The sequence below is a fragment of the Solanum stenotomum genome, chromosome 11, assembly GCF_019186545.1.
Source record: "Solanum stenotomum isolate F172 chromosome 11, ASM1918654v1, whole genome shotgun sequence".
Taxonomy (NCBI): Eukaryota; Viridiplantae; Streptophyta; class Magnoliopsida; order Solanales; family Solanaceae; genus Solanum; species Solanum stenotomum.
Window position 1 is genome coordinate 10,817,994 of NC_064292.1, and position 22,208 is coordinate 10,840,201.

General features: G+C 38.6%; 1 protein-coding gene across 3 annotated transcripts in view; it reads left to right on the top strand.

Annotated features, from left to right (window-relative positions):
- The window catches only part of LOC125843570 (uncharacterized), a 63,319-nt gene that overhangs the window by 24,777 nt on the left and 16,334 nt on the right, over positions 1–22,208 (top strand). For all 3 annotated transcript variants that reach the window (XM_049522697.1, XM_049522696.1, XM_049522698.1), the window contains 7 exons: positions 193–369; positions 4,105–4,368; positions 4,771–4,869; positions 4,992–5,176; positions 17,870–18,205; positions 19,389–19,542; positions 19,685–19,795. In XM_049522697.1, coding sequence (XP_049378654.1) covers positions 193–369; positions 4,105–4,368; positions 4,771–4,869; positions 4,992–5,176; positions 17,870–18,205; positions 19,389–19,542; positions 19,685–19,795 — 1,326 coding nt within the window. The remainder of the gene's footprint in view (positions 1–192; positions 370–4,104; positions 4,369–4,770; positions 4,870–4,991; positions 5,177–17,869; positions 18,206–19,388; positions 19,543–19,684; positions 19,796–22,208) is intronic.

The window sequence follows — 22,208 nt, forward strand, 5'->3', positions numbered from 1 at the left end:
CTCGAGCTCCTTCTCCCTATTTGTGAAAATTCTGAGTAACAGTATGGTTGAATACAAGAACAATTATTTCTTTAAAAAGAAAAGGTGGTTACCATGCAGTTTGTTATAATTATTTTTTGTATTAAGGAAATTGATATTGTACTGGCTGTAGTGACGATGCCCATTTTCGAACTATTTTATCTTTTCCTTTAGGATGCGATGACACATATTTGGAGATCACTGATTCCTGATTCAAAAAAGACAATTGATGAGCATTTTGATCTTATTATGGATGATCTTTTAACTCAAAGCGGATCCCGACTTTGGCGATCACGAGAGGCTTCTTGTCTAGCGGTTTCAGATGTAATCCAAGGACGTAAATTTGATCAGGTAAAATCATTGATTTGTCATCTTATGTTCAAGGAAATTGCACTTGTCTGTGATAAACATTTAGAAATCTTGATTAGAATGATATTCAGCCTTATGATCGAGAAAGTTGGTCAAAGTTTTGAGGTTATAGGGTGGAAACAATTGCATATATGACTCTTGTCAAAAGAAAAGGAAAGAAGAAAAATAGATAATTATTATTGAGGTACTTAACAAAAATAAAGGTTATTATACTTGATCTAGAGAAGGAATTTGGAGGATGACAGAAGTAACTTATTCTCTATACAGAAAACTGTTCCCACTAACACTTAATTTTCTTCATGTACTGGTGACTAGCTTTGTATCTCTTTACCAGCATCAAGGTTATGTATTGTACATGATGTAATGGAAAAAATATCTACAAATTCTCAAAAAAAAAAGGTTTACAAATCCCAAAATATGATTTCTTATTTATTATTTCGTCCGTCTCATTTTATGAAGCAGTGTTTTATTGGCCACAAAATTCAAGAAAGAAAGACTTGAAATTTGTGGTCTAAAACATGCCACACATTTGTGTGGCTATAAAGTCATATCATTAAGGGTTAAATGAGAATTTTAAAGTTCAATTATTTCTAAATAAAGAAAGGTGTTATTCTTCTTTATGACAGACTAGAAAAGCAAGGGTCACAGAAATGGGACAGAGGGAATATTGTTATTGTTATGTTCTTAATTTGACAAGTCTGAGCACAAAAGTAAATTAAGCTGAGGATTACAGAACCTTGCAATTTGAGAGGGCAGACTACTCGTTTTGATTGTCCATCATAATTGCTTGTTGAGGTCCACTTGGTCTACCCTCACTTACTAAACATTTTCTGAACTGAGTTAGTGGTTTCTGTATTACAAAAACTAAAAACAGTTGGGCAGTTTCTTTTGGTCACATTGGATAGTTTGTTGATGCTTCTAAAAGCTATACCAAAAGAGATAACTAATATGATAGGATCAGAAAGTTTGGTGATGCGGTGAGATATTGTAAAATTTGATAAAGAAGAAAGAAGAAAATGCTTTTTTTGTATTTCAGTATGCCTTTACATCCCATGAGAAAGGGGTATTATACAAGTAAATCTTAACTAATCAAGGAAAGACAATCAAATGAAATAAAAAAATTACTTTTTTTCGTATAATTACGCTAGGAAAAGGGAAAATGATCTCCTAAAATCACACTAATGAATTACTTTTCGGGGTGGCCCAGTGGTTTGGGCTTGGGACTTCCATGTTGGAGGTCTCAAGTTCAAAACCCCTTGCCAGCGAAAGCAAGTGGTTTGCCTTCTGTCGAGCTTGTCCCACTGGGCTTGCCTAGTGTGGGTTACCTCTCCTATGTGGTTTGCAAGCTATTGCATAGGAGCAGGGGTTTTACCTTGTTCGCACCCAAAGGGTAGCGGCTGCGGGTTTCCCTTGTCATAAAAAAAAAATCATGCTAATGAATTAACACAATCAACACTCCCCTCAAGTTAGAGCAAAAATGTCGTAAACACTCACCTTGCAAATCAGAGTATGAGAAGTCCTTTTGCTGAGGCCTTTTGTAAGTACAACTGCTAGCTGTTCTTCTGAAGGTACATGAAGTGAACTCAAGGTGCCACTAGTAATTTTCTATTTCATGAATTCCCAATCAATTTCAATATGTTTTGTTCAGTATGTTGAACAAGATTCTGAGCTAATTGATAATTCTCAAAAAAGAAAAGAAAAAGATTCTGAGCTAATTGATTGCAATTTTTATTTTGAGGAATGGTAACATAGATTGCAACTTTCTCTTAAAGAATGGTGACATAGATTGCAACTCTGTTGTCGCACTACAAGGAAAGTTTCCTTTTCTTTTTCCTGAAAAATATCAATTCTTCTAGTAACTTTTGTAGCCAAAGAAGCTCACAAATGCCCTCGGCCATAACTCTATTCTGCTTCTACAGTTGATCTTGCAATTATATTTTACTTCTTACTTCTCCAAGTAACTAGGTTCCTCCTGCGAGTGTACAATAATCAGATGTAGATCTTTTGTCATCTAAAGATCAAGCCTGATGCCCTGATGTGTGTCCGTTTTCAGAGAAATATAGATAACTCACCAGTAGAAGAGAATTCAACTTTGACAGATTGCATTATGAGATTTTTTGCTCTATTTCTTCTTGAGTAAGTTATCGAAGCATATTTATCCAACACCCAACAACTTCCCTTGAGTTTTTTCTCTAACTTCACTTTTCCCTACGGGTAGTGGTTTTAACTGTGAAACTAGGGGGAATCATCTTTTCTTCTTATTGCTCTCCTCTGAAGAGGTGATGGTGTAAGACTGAAATAGCTCAAATTCTTATAATGTAAAATGCATGCTGACAATAGATACTGGAGTGAGGATGAAATCATTTGTAGCCTTTTTGTGTAGGAGAATACCCAATAAGACACACTTAAGGGCTCTAAGATCAAGTTTCCTAGAACTCCTAGTGTGAACCAAACCTAAACATTTTTCGGAGGAATAATATGTTTATTCTCACCCTTTAGCCTCAAGAGGACTCTGATGATTGAGGGTTTTAAGTGGCATTTCTTTTGATATGATATACAACAACTAGAATGGCATCCCCAGTGGTTTTTTGATAGATTCAGGGTTAACATAAGAGATCTTGCCACTTTGAACAGACGCCTATTTGTTCTTCCATCAACCCCATTTTGTGCACTAGTGTAGGGACAACTAGTTTGATGGATTATCCCATTGAACTCCCTTAAGCACCAAATCTTTTATCTATGTATTATGTGCCATTTTCAGTTCACAAAATTTTTATCTGAGGCTCAAATTGAGTACAAATTATCTTATGGAATGACTAAAAACAAGAGAAACCTCACTTTTGGAGTTTTGGTTATCCTAGGGTAATAATCAATAAAGGTAACAAACTATCAATTTTCAGGCAAAGAAATAGTTTTAGGACCTCGGACATCCGGCTGAATAATCGTAATATTAGTACTTCTATTATCACTCAAAGGGTAAGAGTTTCTAGTATGCTTTGATATATTCACAAGCATTATAAAACAGAGAGTCAAACTTAGTCTGGAAAACAAATTAGGGTACAACATCTGTAAAACCAAAAAGGATGGGTGCCCCAACCGCCTATGCCACTGGGTTATTTCTTGATTGACAACCTCATTTCCTCCAAAAAAGGGCTTAACTAGAGTCTCCAGTCCCAACTAAATAGTTATAAGTCGTCATGCAATTTACAACTGCCAATCCTGTTCCTTTTTTGAAGATCCTTAAAAACACAGTGGTTAAGGAAGAACTCACTACTACAACTTAGTTCTTCGGTGATGGGGCTAACAGATAGCAGGAAACTCAGGTACATGAAGAATGGATGATAATGTAATATCAGGTGAACAAACACCAAAACCTGTTCCAGTGATGGGGTTTAGAGATCCATTCTCAAATAAGTCTCTTTGCGACTAGGAAAGTAGTTTTGGTAAGCCTTGGAGGAGCCTGTCATGTGTATTCATAGCAGAATGAGGTACTTTCTTGGATGTAAATTATGGCTTACTCTTCCCACTCTGCATTGCTTGTAAGGGAGCAATTGATAAATAAGCTTTTCCCGGAATTTTCCAGTCTTGCGTTTTTATAGTTTGGAATCATATCCTTTAATTTGATGTACTTGTTGATCTGTTTATCTGTGGTATCCCTTATTGCAGAGAGCATAATTGTTGCCTTATCTGACAATGTCAGTATTGCATATGATATAGGTTGAGAAGCACTTAAAAAGAATATGGACTACTGCTTACCGTGCGATGGATGACATAAAGGAGTCTGTACGAAATTCGGGTGACAGATTATGCCGGGCTATTACTAATCTAACATTGAGATTATGTGATGTTTCTCTCACACAAGTTTCAGAGGCAACAAAGACAATGGAGATTGTGTTGCCGTTACTGCTATCTGAAGGCATAATGAGTAAAGTTGAAAGCATTCGCAAGGCATCCATTGGAGTGGTTACAAAACTCACAAAGGTTTCATTCTATCTAGAAAATTGAACTAATGAGTCTGTCTTGTAGACCTTCCAGTTTCTAAAATACTCAAAATGCCATGTCTTTTCCTTCTCTATCAATCATTTCAGTCAGATCATTATGGTGCTTCTGTGCATACTTGACTGAGAAGAATTTTCTTTGCTTCGTTCTGTAATGTTCTTGGATTATTGCACCAGAGTTGAATGTTAAAGTTCTTATCTGGTGGTTGGCGATCATCATGTGTATATGGTAGAAGATGTTTTAGATGAAAGACAAACTTGTCTATTCTAATCTAGTGCCCATGCAAATATCCCACCTTTTTCTTGCTTGCGTAGATCCAGTAAGTTCGTTTCAGCTTCAAACAATCCAATTTGGTTCTTTTAACAGCTTTTTCAATAATTGCAGGGTGCGGGTGTTGCACTTCGGCCACATCTGCCTGACCTAGTCTGCTGCATGCTTGAAAGCTTATCAAGCCTGGAAGACCAAGGTTTAAATTACGTTGAGGTCTGGCAAATTCTGTGGTTTCTGATATTGCTTTGGTACTTATTAGTGTCTGGAACATTATTCTATTTTTCTTTTCATTTTCTAATGTTTTCCTCTTTCTTCGGGCCTCTCCCTTATCTCAGTTGCATGCAGCAAATGTTGGTATACAAACCGAAAAGCTTGAAAACCTCCGTATATCAATAGCAAAGGGTTCACCAATGTGGGAAACTCTTGATCGTTGCATTGATGTTATTGATTCCCAGTCGGTGGAGTTATTAGTACCTCGTGTTGCTCAATTAGTTCGTGTTGGTGTTGGATTAAATACCAGGTATTTTGCAAGTACCATATGTAATTTTACATGAAAATTGCAATTTGATTGGATTTTAGTCTACATTTATCTTATTCTCTGTATTGTCTCTTTTTTGAGAAAGTAACATTTGTATTAAAATCAAAGCACAAAGGTTGTGCTGGTAATTGTGTGAAATATAGGAGAAGAATATTATTGAATTGTTTTTTCTACATTATTACACATACCCTACTTATAGACACTACAATACAATCCTTTACCAAGTAGGACTACTCCTATTCCTATGACTATTCATATTCCTATTCCTATTCCTATTCTAGGTAGGATTGTATATACCTATTTCTATACTAAGTAGGATTGTATATACCTATTCCTATTCTAACACTCCCCTCAAGCTAGTGCATACAAATCCTATGTACCTAACTTGTTACAAATATAATTAATACGAGGATTGATGAGGGCTTGGTGAGATATCTGCAAGCTGGTCACTCGACTTCACAAAATTGACAATCAATCTCAATGTGCTTAGTCTTCTCATCAAATATTAGATTTGATGCATATTGCCAGCCAATCTCAATGTATTTGGTCTTCCATGAAATATTGAATTTGATGCATAATGTCAATAAAATATAGAGTGAAATTACAGTGTTGAACTTTCCAAACCAAGCCTGCACAAACTGTTTCAGGCCATAGAGTGACTTACATAATAGACATACAAGTCTACTAAACTCCCCCATGAGCAATAAAATTAGGTGGTTGCTCCATATAGACTTCTTCGCAGCAGTCGCCGGAAAGTGCTCAAAATCTAGTATAAATATATGATTGTGTTGGAACCAATAGACGAGTCGATATTAAATACGAAAGTCACTGAAAGACTGGTCGAAACATGCTCATACACTTGAGTATTAGATTTGATGGCTGAAAGTGGTCACAATCTAAGAAATAAAATTATATGGGTAGGGTCGGAATGATGGCACGACCCAACTAGAAAATAGAAATTATATAGGAAAGGTCGGATGGACGGCATGACCCTATTGAAAAAGAGAAATAATATGGGTAGGGTCGGAATGATGGCACGACCCTACTGAAAAAAGAGAAATTATATGAGTAGGGTCGGAATGATGACACAACCCTACGCAAATAAGATTCGCGGAGTCACCGGAAAGGCGAATGAAACTATGCAAATCAAATCTAAGGAGTTACTAAAAAGACACACGGTGCTATGTAACTCAGATATGAGAAAGTAGTTTGGAAAAATCCATGGTACTATGCAAATTAAATATGAAAAGTAGTCCGAAGAGATGCATGATGCTACGCAAATTAGATATGAAGAAATAGTGACCGGAAAGATGGCACGGTGCTACACAAATTAAATATGAAAAAGTAGTCATCGAAAAGATGGCACGGTGCTACACAAATACTGACGGATATGGGGTTAACACAAAACAACTCTAGGAAGTCACCGCATATTGATGCACGGTGATCTGTTTGACTAAGTTTTCTTCCCCTGACTATGGGGTTGAGGCGTATATCATTGGCCCTACTTTTGTTAACATAATCGTTGGCCAGACGGGCGACATATATGGGTAATAGCCACCCGTTGACAACGGAAGCTCTGATACCATGTGACAAATATAGGAGGATATTATTGAATTGTTGTTTCTACATTACTACACAAAGACCCTATTTATAGACACTACAATACAATCCTTTACCCAGTGTTTTGGATGACGAAAGGCGAAAAGGGCCTGCCTCGCCTCGTGGCGAGGCGCTCTCCATTTTGAATTGAGGCGCCAATTAATACCAAATAATTAAAATATGTAATTTCATATATAAATATCCAAAATCTCAATAACAGTAACATTCATTAGCAAATATTTCAATTCAAAAACTAATAGTAGATATTAAAAGTCTAGAACTTGAATGACTCAATAATTCATAAGACAATTGACAAGCAATACTAGAACTCTAAAAGAAATACTCCAATGTCCTTTTTGTTACCATAAGAGGCCATTGAATTCATTATTTATGGACAAACAAATATTATATTATTTAGTATAAAACTAAATTGAGTAGGGAAGAAATAAATATAGAAGGATTGATTTTTTTTAAAAAAAATATAGGCAGAGTTCAGTGAGCAGTGAGCACTCCAACAGAACAGAGCACTCAGTCACTACCACTGAAAACAGAGCACTCAGGTCACTACTACATTACCATTGGAAAACAGAGCACAGTGACAGTCTCAGCCACTCACTACTGAAAAACAGAGTAGAGAAGAAGAAGAAAAGAAGAGAAGAACTAGAAGAGAAGAAGAGAAGAACTGAAGAAGAAAAAAAAAGGTCTCATACTTGGCAGCAGTCGCGAAGAACCTCGACACTCAAAGGGGTCGCTACTGAGGAGAAGAGGAGTGCAGGTCGCAAAGGTGAAAGTTTTCAAAAATACTCAAGAAAAACCCTAATTTTGGTTTTTAATTACTAAATCAGACCTTTAAAAAAAAAGGCGAAGCCAGTCGCCTCGCCATCACCTTTTCGTCGCCATAGCTCGCCATTTTCAAATTGCCTCACCTTGCCTTGTCGCCAAATGCGAAAGGCAAGCGCCTTTCATAACACTGCCTTTACCAAGAAGGATACTATTCATATTCATATTCATTTTCATTTCTAACAGTAACTACGCACATATCAGTGTTAGCAAAGGCGCGGTTAAAGCGCGCTTAAACCCTGAAGTGAGGCTCGTATTGAGCACTTCACCTCGCTTAATGTGCGCTTCAATGTCGTCATCAAGATTCTAAGAGATACTTTTCCTTGTGAATAAGCATTTCCTGAAGAGGTGACGCTAAACCATTGATTTTTCACTTTATCGTAAAAACAACCAATTTCCTTGTCCAATAAAAAGAGAAAACTGTGGCGTTTAACTTTTCTCCTAGACACAGTTCCCAAAATATGTTTTAGATTCACCTCATCATCCCCTTTTCGGTGGTCCTTCCGATCACCGGAAACCCTCAATATCATCCTTTTTCTGTTACATCTTCCTCACAGTTCCCAAAATATGTTTTAGATTCACCTCATCATCCCCTTTTCGGTGGTCCTTCCGATCACCGGAAACCCTCAATTTCATCCTTTTTCTGTCAAATCTTCCTCTATTATGGAGGATTGTATTTATTTTGCGATAGGTTTCAAGTCTTTTGACATCGAGAGAATTAGCGATACGGCTGGTGAATGGTACGAATGGCCCCAAATTCCCATAATGAAGTCCTACAGAGAAGCTTAGTTGGAAGCTTTGAAGGAAGGGATATGACCATACCTACCTTGTCGGAAGTGGGGGGTTGAACCAACAAGAATTGGAGACAAACTCATGGTTTGAATACTTACGAGATGGGGGGTGGAAAATTCTTGTTCGAGTTCGCGACAAGAGATACGGCTGAACAAGTGATTGCAGGGGATTGGGTCTGGTGTAACACAAAAGTCCGTTTGGACTGGTGGACACCAACAATAGTGGCATCAAACAGAGAGAATGGGCCAAGCTCGACCTGGATTAGAATTGTAGGCCTCCCACTTCATCTATTGTCGCAGACAATCTTCAAATCCATTAGAGATTTTTGCGGGGGTTGGGTCGAAACAGAGGAAGAGACGCAACTAAGAAATCACCTTAAATGGGCAAGAATTAGGGTTGAAGACGACGGTTCGAGGATCCCAAAGGAGGTGACAATCCTCAATGCTGGAATTTCCTTTTCCATGCAATTGTGGACAGAGTTGCCGGCGAGATACGTTGTTGGAGAAGAAAGTGAGTCGCCCCCTATTATCCAGCAATTGTCGAGGAATTATCTAGTGGCTAATAGAAGGACTGATGGGGCTGCCAGCTTTAAAACACGTGGGGTGGCAGTAAAGGACAAAGGACCTGGGCCCACTTCTAATTCAAATTTAATGGCAAATTTGGGCCAGTTCTCGCCCTTATTAAATCAAGGCCCAAAACACAATCAACATCACAAACAGCCAGATCTAACTGATAATACTAAAAAGCCCAAAAGTCTAAATGACTTCTCACGTGAGAGAGGCATGAAGGGGGAGAAAGATCTTAGAGAAATTAAAAACCTGGCATCTAAGTTCCTGCAAGCTTTCAAAAACTGGGAAAAAGAAGCCGAGGTGGAGGAAGACACGATGTGGCAAAAAGAAGGGGATGCGAAAATGTTTCCAACCAGGAAACGACTCGTAATCAAGAATGCTCCAAGACAAGAAAAGAATCCGAAATAAGAACAGCTAATATCATGCGAGAGGCAGAACAAAACTTGCAGATACAACAGATTCATGAGGTTGACCCAGTCAATATTCAATTCCCAAGTTCTCAAGAAATTATTGAGACAGAAGCATCAAATTGGGTCAATTCTCATATCCTAGAGCTGAGCAATACCTATGGGGTAGCTTTCGAAGGCTTCGAAAAAGAAACCATAGCCTTATTAATGAAGATCGATGAGGGGAAATCAATGTTGGATAATAAGGGGTCTGGTAAGGCAGTGTCTACTCCAAAGAGTAGAATTGGGAAAAATGAACTGAGAAATTTAAAATCCAGCCTTAATGAAGAAGTGGAAGGCAGCAGGAGCAGGGGGAGGAATTTAAGTTTAACTTTTAAATGAAAGTCAAACTATTGACATGGAATGTAAGGGGGCTAAACGATCAAAACAAGAGAATAATGGTGAAGAGTCTAATGCAAAAATGGAAAGCGGATGTCTACTGCTTTCAAGAAACAAAGATCAGCAAGGAAGTTGAAGCAATAGCTAAGCAATTATGGTCATGCCCATGGATGAAATGTGGTTACCTGGAAGCTGAGGGTAGCTGTGGGGGTGTCCTTATGATGTGGGACATCAGAGTTTGGAGAGGGACTTTAGTTGAAGCTGGTCAATTCTCCATCACCTATGAATTTGTATCAACTCAAAACCTTTGTACCTGGTACCTCACTGGAGTGTATGCTCCCCATACCAGGGATGAGAATCTACTTTGTTGGGAGGAAATAGCTGCAGTTAGAACTATTTGTGATGGTCCATGGGTCACATGTGGAGACTTTAACACAGTTAGAGTCATGGCAGAAAGAAGAGGATGCAGTAGGATCACAAATGTGATGAAAGATTTTTCCAACTGGATTGAGGAGATGGAATTACACGACCCTCAATTAAAAGGTGGGAACTTTACATGGTTCAGAGGGGCAAACCACCACAGTGCAGCCAGGTTAGACAGATTCTTATATTCAAGGGAATGGGAAGAAACCTTCAAAAATATAAGGCAGACGATAATGCCTAGAGTGACATCTGATCATAGCCCTATTATGCTACAATGTGGGGATTGGTGGCAGAATAAGTCCTACTTCAAGTTCGAGAATTGGTGGCTCAAAGTGGATGGTTTCAAGGGGCTAGTTGATAGTTGGTGGAGTGAGTTTGTAGTTGAAGGCTGCCCTGACTACAAGCTTAGTATGGAACTGAAGTTGCTGAAACAGAAACTCAAAGAATGGAGTAAGCAAATAGGTGGGGAACTAGGCACTAAGAAAAACAAGTTGTTATCTGAATTAGGTGACATTGATCTGGCACAAGATTCAAGACTTCTGACAGAGGATGAGCTGATGGTGAGGGCTACAATCTTGGTAGAATTGGAAGAACTGGCAAAAATTGAGGAGTCTAGGTGGAGACAAAAATCTAGGATTCTATGGTTGAAACAGGGAGACAACAATACTAGGTTTTTCCAAAGGATGGCTACAGCTCACAAGAGATATAATAATATAGACAGACTAATAATCAGCGGAGAGGAGGTCAAAGAGCCAGAAGACATTAAGTTGACTATGATTGAGTTCTATAAAAAACTCTATACTGAAACAGAGCTATGGAGGCCTTCTTTTGAGTATGTGAATTGTCCTAGAATATCCCAAGAGGAACAAGAGTGGTTGCAAAGACCTTTCAGTGAAGATGAAGTGCTAAATATAATCAAACACTGTGATGGCGACAAGGCACCTGGGCCTGATGGATTCACCATGAGTTTCTTCAAAGTCTGTTGGGATACTTTGAAGGAGGACTTGATGCAGACAATTCATAACTTTCACCAGAAGGAAACTTTTGAGAAATCATTCAATGCCACTTTTGTAGCCTTAATTCCTAAAAAGCATGGAGCAGAAGAGTTGAAGGACTTCAGACCAATAAGTCTGATTGCCGGAGTATACAAAATCATAGCCAAGCTTCTCACAGAAAGAATGAAGAAGGTCATTGGGGTATTGGTGGATGAGCACCAAATGGCTTTTCTGAAGGGTAGGCAGATAATGGATGCATCAATGCTAGCAAATGAATTAGTGGACTGTAGGGTGAAGCAAAATCTACCTGGAGTCTTATGCAAGCTGGACATTGAGAAGGCTTATGACCATGTAAATTGGTCCTTCCTCCTGAAGATTTTGAGAGATATGGGCTTTGGAAATAAATGGATCAACTGGATTGAGATTTGTATATCTACTGTGAAGTTCTCCCTTATCATTAATGGCAATCCCGAAGGGTTTTTTCAGTCACAAAGAGGTTTGAGACAAGGTGATCCTATGTCACCATTCCTATTTATCTTAGCTATGGAGGGCCTCAACTCCATGATCAGGAAAGCAAATGAGAATGGGTGGCTGCAAGGGTTTTGTGCAAATGCAAATAGGGGAGAGGTTATGGAGATCTCACACCTGTTATATGCAGATGACTCTTTGGTTTTCTGTGGAGCTGAAGTTAATCAAATAAGACACCAGAGGGCCATCTTAACCATCTTTGAAGCAATATCAGGATTGCATGTCAATTGGCATAAAAGTTGTTTATACCCAGTTAACCAGGTGGCAAATATGCAGGTGCTTGCTGAGAATTTAGGCTGTCAGGTAGCCTCCCTCCCAACAAAATACCTTGGAATGCCCCTTGGTGCAAAGAACAAAGAGGTGGAAGTCTGGAATGAAGTACTAGAACGATGTGAGAGGAAGTTGTTAAGATGGAAAAGTCAGTATCTATCCTTGGGAGGCAGAATAACTCTTATCAAATCGGTGATGGATGCACTCCCTACTTATATGATGAGCTTATTCCCAATACCAAGAAGTATAGAGAAGAAAATCAACAAAGCAAGAAGAATCTTCCTGTGGCAGGGAAATAAAGAGAAGCTTGGGTATAATCTTGTTAAATGGGATGTAGTGACACTAAACAAAATTCAGGGTGGTTTGGGTATAAAAAAGTTGAGTACGCAGAATGTCAGCTTGTTGAAGAAATGGCTATGGAGGTTCTGTAGTGAAGATCTGTCTTTGNTAAAACACGTGGGGTGGCAGTAAAGGACAAAGGACCTGGGCCCACTTCTAATTCAAACTTGATGGCAAATTTGGGCCAGTTCTCGCCCTTATTAAATCAAGGCCCAAAACACAATCAACATCACAAACAGCCAGATCTAACTGATAATACTAAAAAGCCCAAAAGTCTAAATGACTTTTCACGTGAGAGAGGCATGAAGGGGGAGAAAGATCTTAGAGAAATTAAAGACCTGGCATCTAAGTTCCTGCAAGCTTTCAAAAACTGGGAAAAAGAAGCCGAGGTGGAGGAAGACACGATGGGGCAAAAAGAAGGGGATGCGAAAAATGTTTCCAACCAGGAAACGACTCGTAATCAAGAATGCTCCAAGACAAGAAAAGAATCCGAAATAAGAACAACTAATATCATGCAAGAGGCAGAACAAAACTTGCAGATACAGCAGATTCATGAGGTCGACCCAGTCAATATTCAATTCCCAAGCTCTCAAGAAATTATCGAGACAGAAGCATCAAATTGGGTCAATTCTCATATCCTAGAGTTGAGCAATACCTATGGGGTAGCTTTCGAAGGCTTCAAAAAAGAAACCATAGCCCTATTAATGAAGATTGATGAGAGGAAATCAATGTTGGATAATAAGGGGTCTGGTAAGGCAGTGTCTACTCCAAAGAGTAGAATTGGGAAAAATGAACTGAAAAATTTAAAATCCAGCCTTGATGAAGAAGTGGAAGGCAGCAGGAGCAGGGGGAAGAATTTAAGTTTAACTTTTAAATGAAAGTCAAACTATTGACATGGAATGTAAGGGGGCTAAACGATCAAAACAAGAGAATAATGGTGAAGAGTCTAATGCAAAAATGGAAAGCGGATGTCTACTGCTTTCAAGAAACAAAGATCAGCAAGGAAGTTGAAGCAATGGCTAAGCAATTATGGTCATGCCGATGGATGAAATGTGGTTACCTGGAAGCTGAGGGTAGCTGTGGGGGTGTCCTTATGATGTGGGACAGCAGAATTTGGAGAGGGACTTTAGTTGCAGCTGGTCAATTCTCCATCACCTATGAATTTGTATCAACTCAAAACCTTTATACCTGGTACCTCACTGGAGTGTATGCTCCCCATACCAGGGATGAGAAGCTACTTTGTTGGGAGGAAATAGCTGCAGTTAGAACTATTTGTGATGGTCCATGGGCCACATGTGGAGACTTTAACACAGTTAGAGTCATGGCAGAAAGAAGAGGATGCAGTAGGATCACAAATGTGATGAAAGATTTTTCCAACTGGATTGAGGAGATGGAATTACACGACCGTCAATTAAAAGGTGAGAATTTTACATGGTTCAGAGGGGCCAACCACCACAGTGCAGCCAGGTTAGACAGATTCTTATATTCAAGGGAATGGGAAGAAACCTTCAAAAATATAAGGCAGACGATAATGCCTAGAGTGACATCTGATCATAGCCCTATTATGCTACAATGTGGGGACTGGTGGCAGAATAAGTCCTACTTCAAGTTCGAGAATTGGTGGCTCAAAGTGGATGGTTTCAAGGGGCTAGTTGATAGTTGATGGAGTGAGTTTGTAGTTGAAGGCTGCCCTAACTACAAGCTCAGTATGAAACTGAAGTTGCTGAAACAGAAACTCAAAGAATGGAGTAAGCAAGTAGGTGGGGAACTAGGCACTAAGAAAAACAAGTTGTTATCTGAATTAGGTGACATTGATCTGGCACAAGATTCAAGACTTCTGACAGAGGATGAGCTGATGGTGAGGGCTAGAATCTTGGTAGAATTGGAAGAACTGGCAAAAATTGAGGAGTCTAGGTGGAGACAAAAATCTAGGATTCTATGGTTGAAACAGGGAGACAACAATACTAGGTTTTCCCAAAGGATGGCTACTGCTCACAAGAGATATAATAATATAGACAGACTAATAATCAGCGGAGAGGAGGTCAAAGAGCCAGAAGACATTAAGTTGAATATGATTGAGTTCTATAAAAAACTCTATACTGAAATAGAGCTATGGAGGCCTTCTTTTGAGTATGTGAATTGTCCTAGAATATCCCAAGAGGAACAAGAGTGGTTGCAAAGACCTTTCAGTGAAGATGAAGTGCTAGATATAATCAAACACTGTGATGGTGACAAGGCACCTGGGCCTGATGGAATCACCATGAGTTTCTTCAAAGTCTGCTGGGAGACTTTGAAGGAGGACTTGATGCAGACAATTCATAACTTTCACCAGAAGGAAACTTTTGAGAAATCATTCAATGCCACTTTTGTAGCCTTAATCCCTAAAAAGCATGGAGCAGAAGAGTTGAAGGACTTCAGACCAATAAGTCTGATTGTCAGAGTATACAAAATCATAGCCAAGCTTCACAGAATGAATGAAGAAGGTCATTGGGGTATTGGTGGATGGGCATCAAATGGCTTTTCTAAAGGGTAGGCAGATAATGGATGCATCAATGCTAGCAAATGAATTAGTGGACTGTAGGGTGAAGCAAAATCTACCTGGAGTCTTATGCAAGCTGGACATTGAGAAGGCTTATGACCATGTAAATTGGTCCTTCCTCCTGAAGATTTTGAGAGATATGGGCTTTGGAAATAAATGGATCAACTGGATTGAGATTTGTATATCTACTGTGAAGTTCTCCCTTATCATTAATGGCAATCCCGAAGGGTTTTTTCAGTCACAAAGAGGGTTGAGACAAGGTGACCCTATGTCACCATTCCTATTTATCTTAGCTATGGAGGGCCTCAACTCCATGATCAGGAAAGCAAATGAGAATGGGTGGCTGCAAGGGTTTTGTGCAAATGCAAATAGGGGAGAGGTTATGGAGATCTCACACCTGTTATATGCAGATGACTCTTTGGTTTTCTGTGGAGCTGAAGTTAATCAAATAAGACACTTGAGGGCCATCTTAACCATCTTTGAAGGAATATCAGGATTGCATGTCGATTGGCATAAAAGTTGTTTATACCCAGTTAACCAGGTGGCAAATATGCAGGTGCTTGCTGAGAATTTAGGCTGTCAGGTAGCCTCCCTCCCAACAAAATACCTTGGAATGCCCCTTGGTGCAAAGAACAAAGAGGTGGAAGTCTGGAATGAAGTACTAGAAAGATGTGAGAGGAAGTTGTCAAGATGGAAAAGTCAGTATCTATCCTTGGGAGGCAGAATAACTCTTATCAAATCAGTGATGGATGCACTCCCTACTTATATGATGAGCTTATTCCCAATACCAAGAAGTATAGAGAAGAAAATCAACAAATCAAGAAGAATCTTCCTGTGGCAGGGAAATAAAAAGAAGCTTGGGTATAATCTTGTTAAATGGGATGTAGTGACACTAAACAAAATTCAGGGTGGTTTGGGTATAAAAAAGTTGAGTACGTAGAATGTCAGCTTGTTGAAGAAATGGCTACGGAGGTTCTGTAGGGAAGATCTGGCTTTGTGGAGGAGATTCATATCACATAAATATGGTCTCCAAAACAATTGGATCACTGAAGAAGCAAATGGTACTTTTGGATGCTCTGTTTGGAAGACAATCAGAAGACTGGCCATCTTTTATCCCCAATCTACCCTTTAGGATTGGGAATGGGGTGAAAACCAGTTTTTGGAATGAACTCTGGTTAGGAGAAGAGAATTTGAAGATCATGTTCCCAGATCTTTATATATTGAGTCTACAACAGATGGACACTATGGCACAGGTGTGGAGCACTCAAGGTTGGGATTTGATCTTTAGGAGGGGTTTAAATGACTGGGAGATTGACATAGTAGCAGAATTACTACAGACACTTAATGCATTTCCAGGTGTCACTGAAGGTCCTGACACTCCAATTAGGAAAATGCAAAAGGGATTTTCACTGTGAAGTCTTGTTACTGGAGTTTAAATTCTAATCAGACTATGGAAGTGGAATGGCCTTGGAAACTAATTTGGGAAATCAAGAGCCCTCACAAGGTTTCAGGTTTCACTTGGTTGGCAATCAGGAAAGCATGTCTAACCCATGAAGTGTTACAAAGAAGAGGTATACAGATTTGCTCAAGGTGTTACATGTGTGGGGAAGAGGCAGAAGTTAACAGTCACCTTTTCTTACACTGCAGAACAGCTGTAAATCTGTGGGACATGTTCTTATGTATACTTGGAGTTAACTGGGTAATGCCCAAGACTACTTTAGACTTGCTGAGATAGTGGGAAGGAGTGGGCAGAAGAAGAAGATCCAAAGAAGACTGGTGGAAGTGCATCCCAGCCTGCATTTGGTGGACATTGTGGAAGGAAAGGAATGAAAGATCACACGATGGGAAACTTAACAACACTCAAAAAATCAAGATGAATAGCTTGAGCTTGCTGTATTTTTGGTGTAAACAGGATTTGGTGGGGGAGGTAGATAGCTTAGTGGATTTTATAGCTCAATTATAAAGTTTTTGCCCAGTTTCGGCTTTTGAAACTACCCCCTGTGGGGCTGTAAATCCCACCTCATCATGCTCTGCTGATGAGTTTTGACATGAATATAAAGTTAGCTTTATAAAAAAAAAACAATCAATTTCCTTGTCCATATATTTGTTATTTATGCTTATAATTATTAGTCTTGGACTGAACATATATATAGTTGTATGTTTTCTCTATTTGCACCGTTTCTCAATAAAGCTCACGCTTTATTTGCGCTTTGCACTTAAAGCTCCAACAAACCTTAGAGCTTTTTTGTGCTTTTCGCTTTTGATATCACTGTTACATATTCCAAAAGTAAGCAAAAACCTATCCTTGCTCTTCTTACAAGGATTTTATCAAGTCTATTATGGATTCATCATCATTTACATAATTTTCTTTGCACCAAAACATAATCAGCAAGATACAATTCATTTTTAACTTCTGAGTAGAGCTGCTAGCCTGCTTCTGCCTTCAAAATGGAACACCTGGCATTCCTTTCCTTCCAGGTTATCCAACAAATGCAAACTGTGATGAGGTTCCACCATTTCTTTCGCCTGAAATTTCCCCCCTGATTGTACCAGTACCTTGGTAGGGTCAGTTGTAGTTTTTGGGATAGACCACCTGATTCCAACTGTACTTAAAAATAGTTGCAACAGTTGAGAAGTGACACTACAGTGTAAAGACACGTGGCTATTTAACTCTGAATCTTCACAGCATAAGTAACATCTGGAGCTCTATTTTAATCCTTCACTGTCTGTTGTACCCTGGAATAACCCCAGCTGGTTTAGTATTCAGCTACTCTGTCAATTTCTCAATTTCCCAGTCATTGAGCATTCTTCTGAAATTAGAGTACCGTACCTCCATACTCCACATCTCTCCAACAATCTCTGTATTGTATGTGTGACTTGAATGATTAATTACCTTTTGATCTCAAAAATTGAAGAGATCCTATTTGTTTGGTGATGAACCGCCATTGATCTAGTTCTGAATTCTCATGTCATGTTATTTGTTCTCCTATTGACAGGGTTGGTGTTGCAAATTTTATAAGCTTGTTAGCGCAGAAAGTTGGCGTAAATATCAAACCTTTTACAACCATGCTACTGAGACTTCTATTTCAAGCTGTTAAGGAGGAAAGAAGTGCTACTTCAAAACGTGCGTTTGCAAATGCTTGTGCCACAGTTCTGAAGTATGCAACTCCTTCCCAGGCCCAGAAGTTGATTGAAGACACTGCTGCTTTACATCTCGGGGACAGGAATGAACAGATTGCATGTGCAGTTTTATTGAAAAGCTACTTTTCCTCAGCTACTGATGTTTTGGGTGGATATAATGATGTGATTGTGCCAGTAATATTTATTTCAAGGTCAGACTCTATCTTTCCTTTCTCTATTTCATAGCCTGTGATGGTGAATTTTATGTAATCTTGTTTCATGTTATGTCAATTTTCCCAAGAGAAGTTAGCATTGTCCCAGTAATCTTGAATTTGCTATCACTTCTTACATGACAACGCATCTATGTGTATAAAATGAGGTAACCTTAATTATCGAAGAAATCTATATATTGCCATGTTATCTTGTTCAAACGAAGTATAGAAATGTAAAAATGAACATAAAAATTTACATGCATGACAACCTAAGCAGTATGGATTTGGGATAATGGGACAATGCTAACTTCTCTTGACATGACAACAAATTCAATATTACTGGGACAGCGAATTCAAGAATATTATATTATCTTGTTTCAAATACATAAAATGGATTTAATTTCTCTCTCCGGAGTAGTATAGTTAGGGAGCCGGTTATCTGGTATCCTGTTCTACACATGAATGGCACTTTTTATTGCCCAATTCTCTGAGTTTGGATATTTGGGAGAAGTTTGTAAGTTCGAGGTCAGGATAATACCTGCTTTTAACGTCAATCTTGCATGCTGTTTCTTGGTTCTTTTTTTCCCCCCAAATTTGCATACTGGTAGGTTTTGCTGTCAGTTTCTTTCTATCAATTCTCCGTAAGAATATGCCCTCTTGTTTCACTAAATCTTCTGTTGTCAAGTGTTGTCCTTAGACTTCCAGTTAATGATTGACGTTCTTCTTTATGGTTTGAAGTCCAGTTTCTGATATTATTCAATGATCATGATCCTTATATTTTCCTTCCTTGGTAATTCTGATTGAGTCCGGTGCTTTATTTGTTGGCTACTGACTTAAGGGCCACCTTTGACAAATATTTTATGTCATTTTAAAATGGAAGTGTTATGAAGTTCTTGAACTTCTAGTGGTAGGACAGCCTGATGTAGTAGTCAATGCGAACTCTGAACTTTCTGTTTATTCTACCTCCACCACCTTCCCTTTTTATTGGGAAATGGTAACAAGTACCCCCATCCCCCTCTTTTAGAACAATTTTTAAATACTTGCAACAATATTTACATAATTGAACCTTCTACTTGAGCTTGCAGGTTTTGTCCGGTTGTAATGCCAAGTATTTTAAATTTCTCCTAACGGTATTTTCTATGACCAGTGCTTATCAATTGAACCAATAAATAATCTTATGCAGATTTGAGGATGAAAAATCTGTTTCTAATTTGTATGAAGAAATGTGGGAGGAAAATATGAGTAGTGAACGGGTTACTCTTCAATTGTACTTGGGGGAGATCGTTGAGCTTATCAGTGGAGGAATTATGTCATCCTCATGGTCTCGTAAACAGAAGGTACTAATGATCTTTCTTATATTCACTCCCAATCCTAGATAAGTGCATGGAAATTTAACTATCTGCAGTTTTCCCCTTGCACCTTAGCGAAAAAGGTATTTTGGGCTGTTTCAAGAGTTTTACTATCCTATTCATCATGCAGGCTGCTCAGGCAGTAAGAAAGCTCTGTGACATCCTTGGTGAGGTGGTTTCCTCACAGCACCATGTACTCCTCTCATCCCTCTTGAAAGAAATCCCTGGACGCATATGGGAGGTAGGAATTGGTACTTTTACCTTTTTATTTCCTTGGGTAAACTGGTATTATTTCTTCTCATTCGCTCCATTCCAGTTTATATGGTAGCCTTTCCATTTTGGGATGTTCCAAGATCTTATAACATGATTCCGTTGATAGTAATATTATTTTATGCATATTTCACAATTTTTTAAAGAATTTACATCACTAAACTTTTTCAACTTTTAAATTTTGCAATATTTTCACAGCCAAACTAGCTTTTCACTTGGTCATATATCTATATATATATATATATTCCGTGCCACTATATTGTTAGAATTGGAATAAGTATATGTAATCCTACTTAGAATAGGACTAGGAATAAGAATTAGAATAGTAATAGGAATAGTATATATTTCCTAGTTGATAAAGGATTGTATTGTAATCTAAGTTGCTCGGGCTCTTCACTTTTGGTGCCGCACCCGTGTTGACACACTACATGGGTGTGGGATCCGTGTCCGATTTGGTCAACTAATTTTGGGTACTTTGACCAAAATCGCTGGAGAAAGTCTGGACAGTTTTAATGATTTCTATAATCAATACAAAAGCTAAGGTGAAACTAAAGAAAATGGAATACCTTTTATATAGAATTTGCTATGTCACTCATTTTCCTTTAATCTTTATCCAAGATTCTCCTCAAGTTCTCACATAATATCTCATAATTTAGGTTTTATAACTTTATTTTTAGATATTTTAATTATATTTAGGCGAATCCCCGCACCCGTATCCATAATCCCCGAATCTTAAAAATTAAATCATGAAGGATCCGATCTCTAGATTCGCACCCGTATCGAACACCTGCACCCGAGTCCGAGCAAGTTAGATTGTAGTGTCTATAATAGGGTCTCTATAATAATGTAGATACAACAATTCAATAATATTCTTCTCTTATATTTCTCAAATGGGATCAGAGTAAGGTCCATCCGGTTTGGACTCTCACTCCACGCTTCAGTCGGGCCTGGGCGTGAAGGGGGGGTGTTAGAGCGGGTAAAAGTCCCACATTGGTTGGGTAATGAACTGGTTTTTGGGATTGAGTTAGGCCTAGGTGATATATCTTTACATGATATTAGAGCATATCTTTTCGGTGATTACTTTTTTCATATTTAATTTGTGAAGCACCGTACCATCATCTGGTGACTACTTTCTCATATCTTATTTGTGTAGCACCATACCATCATTCTGGTGACTACTTTCTCATATCCAATTTGTGTAGCTCTGTGTCATCCTTCCGTTTACTACTTTTTATTTGATTTGCGTAACATCATTTTTTCCGGTGACTACTTTCTTATTTGTGCAGGGTCGTGCCATTATTGCGATCCTACCCATATAAGTTCTCTTTTTTCAGTAGGGTCGTGCCGTCAATCCGACTCTACCCATATAATTTTGATTTTTCAGTAGGGTCGTGCCATCATTTAGACCCTACCCATATAATTCTCTTTCTTAGTAGGGTTGTTCCATAATTTCGACCCTACCCATATAATTTTATTTCTTAGATTGTTACCACTTTCGGCCATGAATCTAATACTCCGACGCATGAGCATGTTTTGGTCAGCTTTTCAGTGACTTTCGTGTTTAATATTGACTCATCTATTGATTCCAAGATGATCCATATATTTATACCAGATTTTGAGCACTTTTTGGCGACCGCTATAATGTGAATAAGTTTATATGGAGAAACCACCTGATTTTGTTACTTGGGGGGGGGGGGGTTAGTAGCCTTTGTATGTCGATTGCGTAGTTCACTCTATGGTTTGATATAGTCTTCTCGAGCTTGGTTTGGGAAGTTCAACATAGTAATTCAAGAGTTTGGCATGACTCATAGTGGGGCTAATCATTTTGTGTTTTATCAGCATTCTGCATAAAATCTAGTATTTCATGAGAAGACTAAGCACATTGAGATTGATTGTCAATTTGTGAAGTCGAGTGATCAACTTGCAAGTATCTCCACCAAGCTCCTCACGATCCTCGTATTAATTACATCTATGCTAGGTACATATGACTTGTATGCACTAGCTTGAGGGGGAGTGTTAGAATTGGAATAGGTCTAGTAGCCTTTGTATGTCAATTGCGTAGTTCACTCTATGGTCTGATATAGTCTTCTCGAGCTTGGTTTGGGAATTTCAACATAGTAATTCAAGAGTTTTGCATGACTCATAGTGGGGCTAATCATTTTATGTTTTATCAACATTCTGCATAAAATCTAGTATTTCATGAGAAGACTAAGCACATTGAGATTGACTGTCAATTTGTGAAGTCGAGTGATCAACTTACAAGTATCTCCACCAAGCTCCTCACGCTCCTCATATTAATTACATCTATGCTAGGTACATATGACTTGTGTGCACCAGCTTGAGGGGGAGTGTTAGAATTGGAATAGGTATATACAACCCTACTT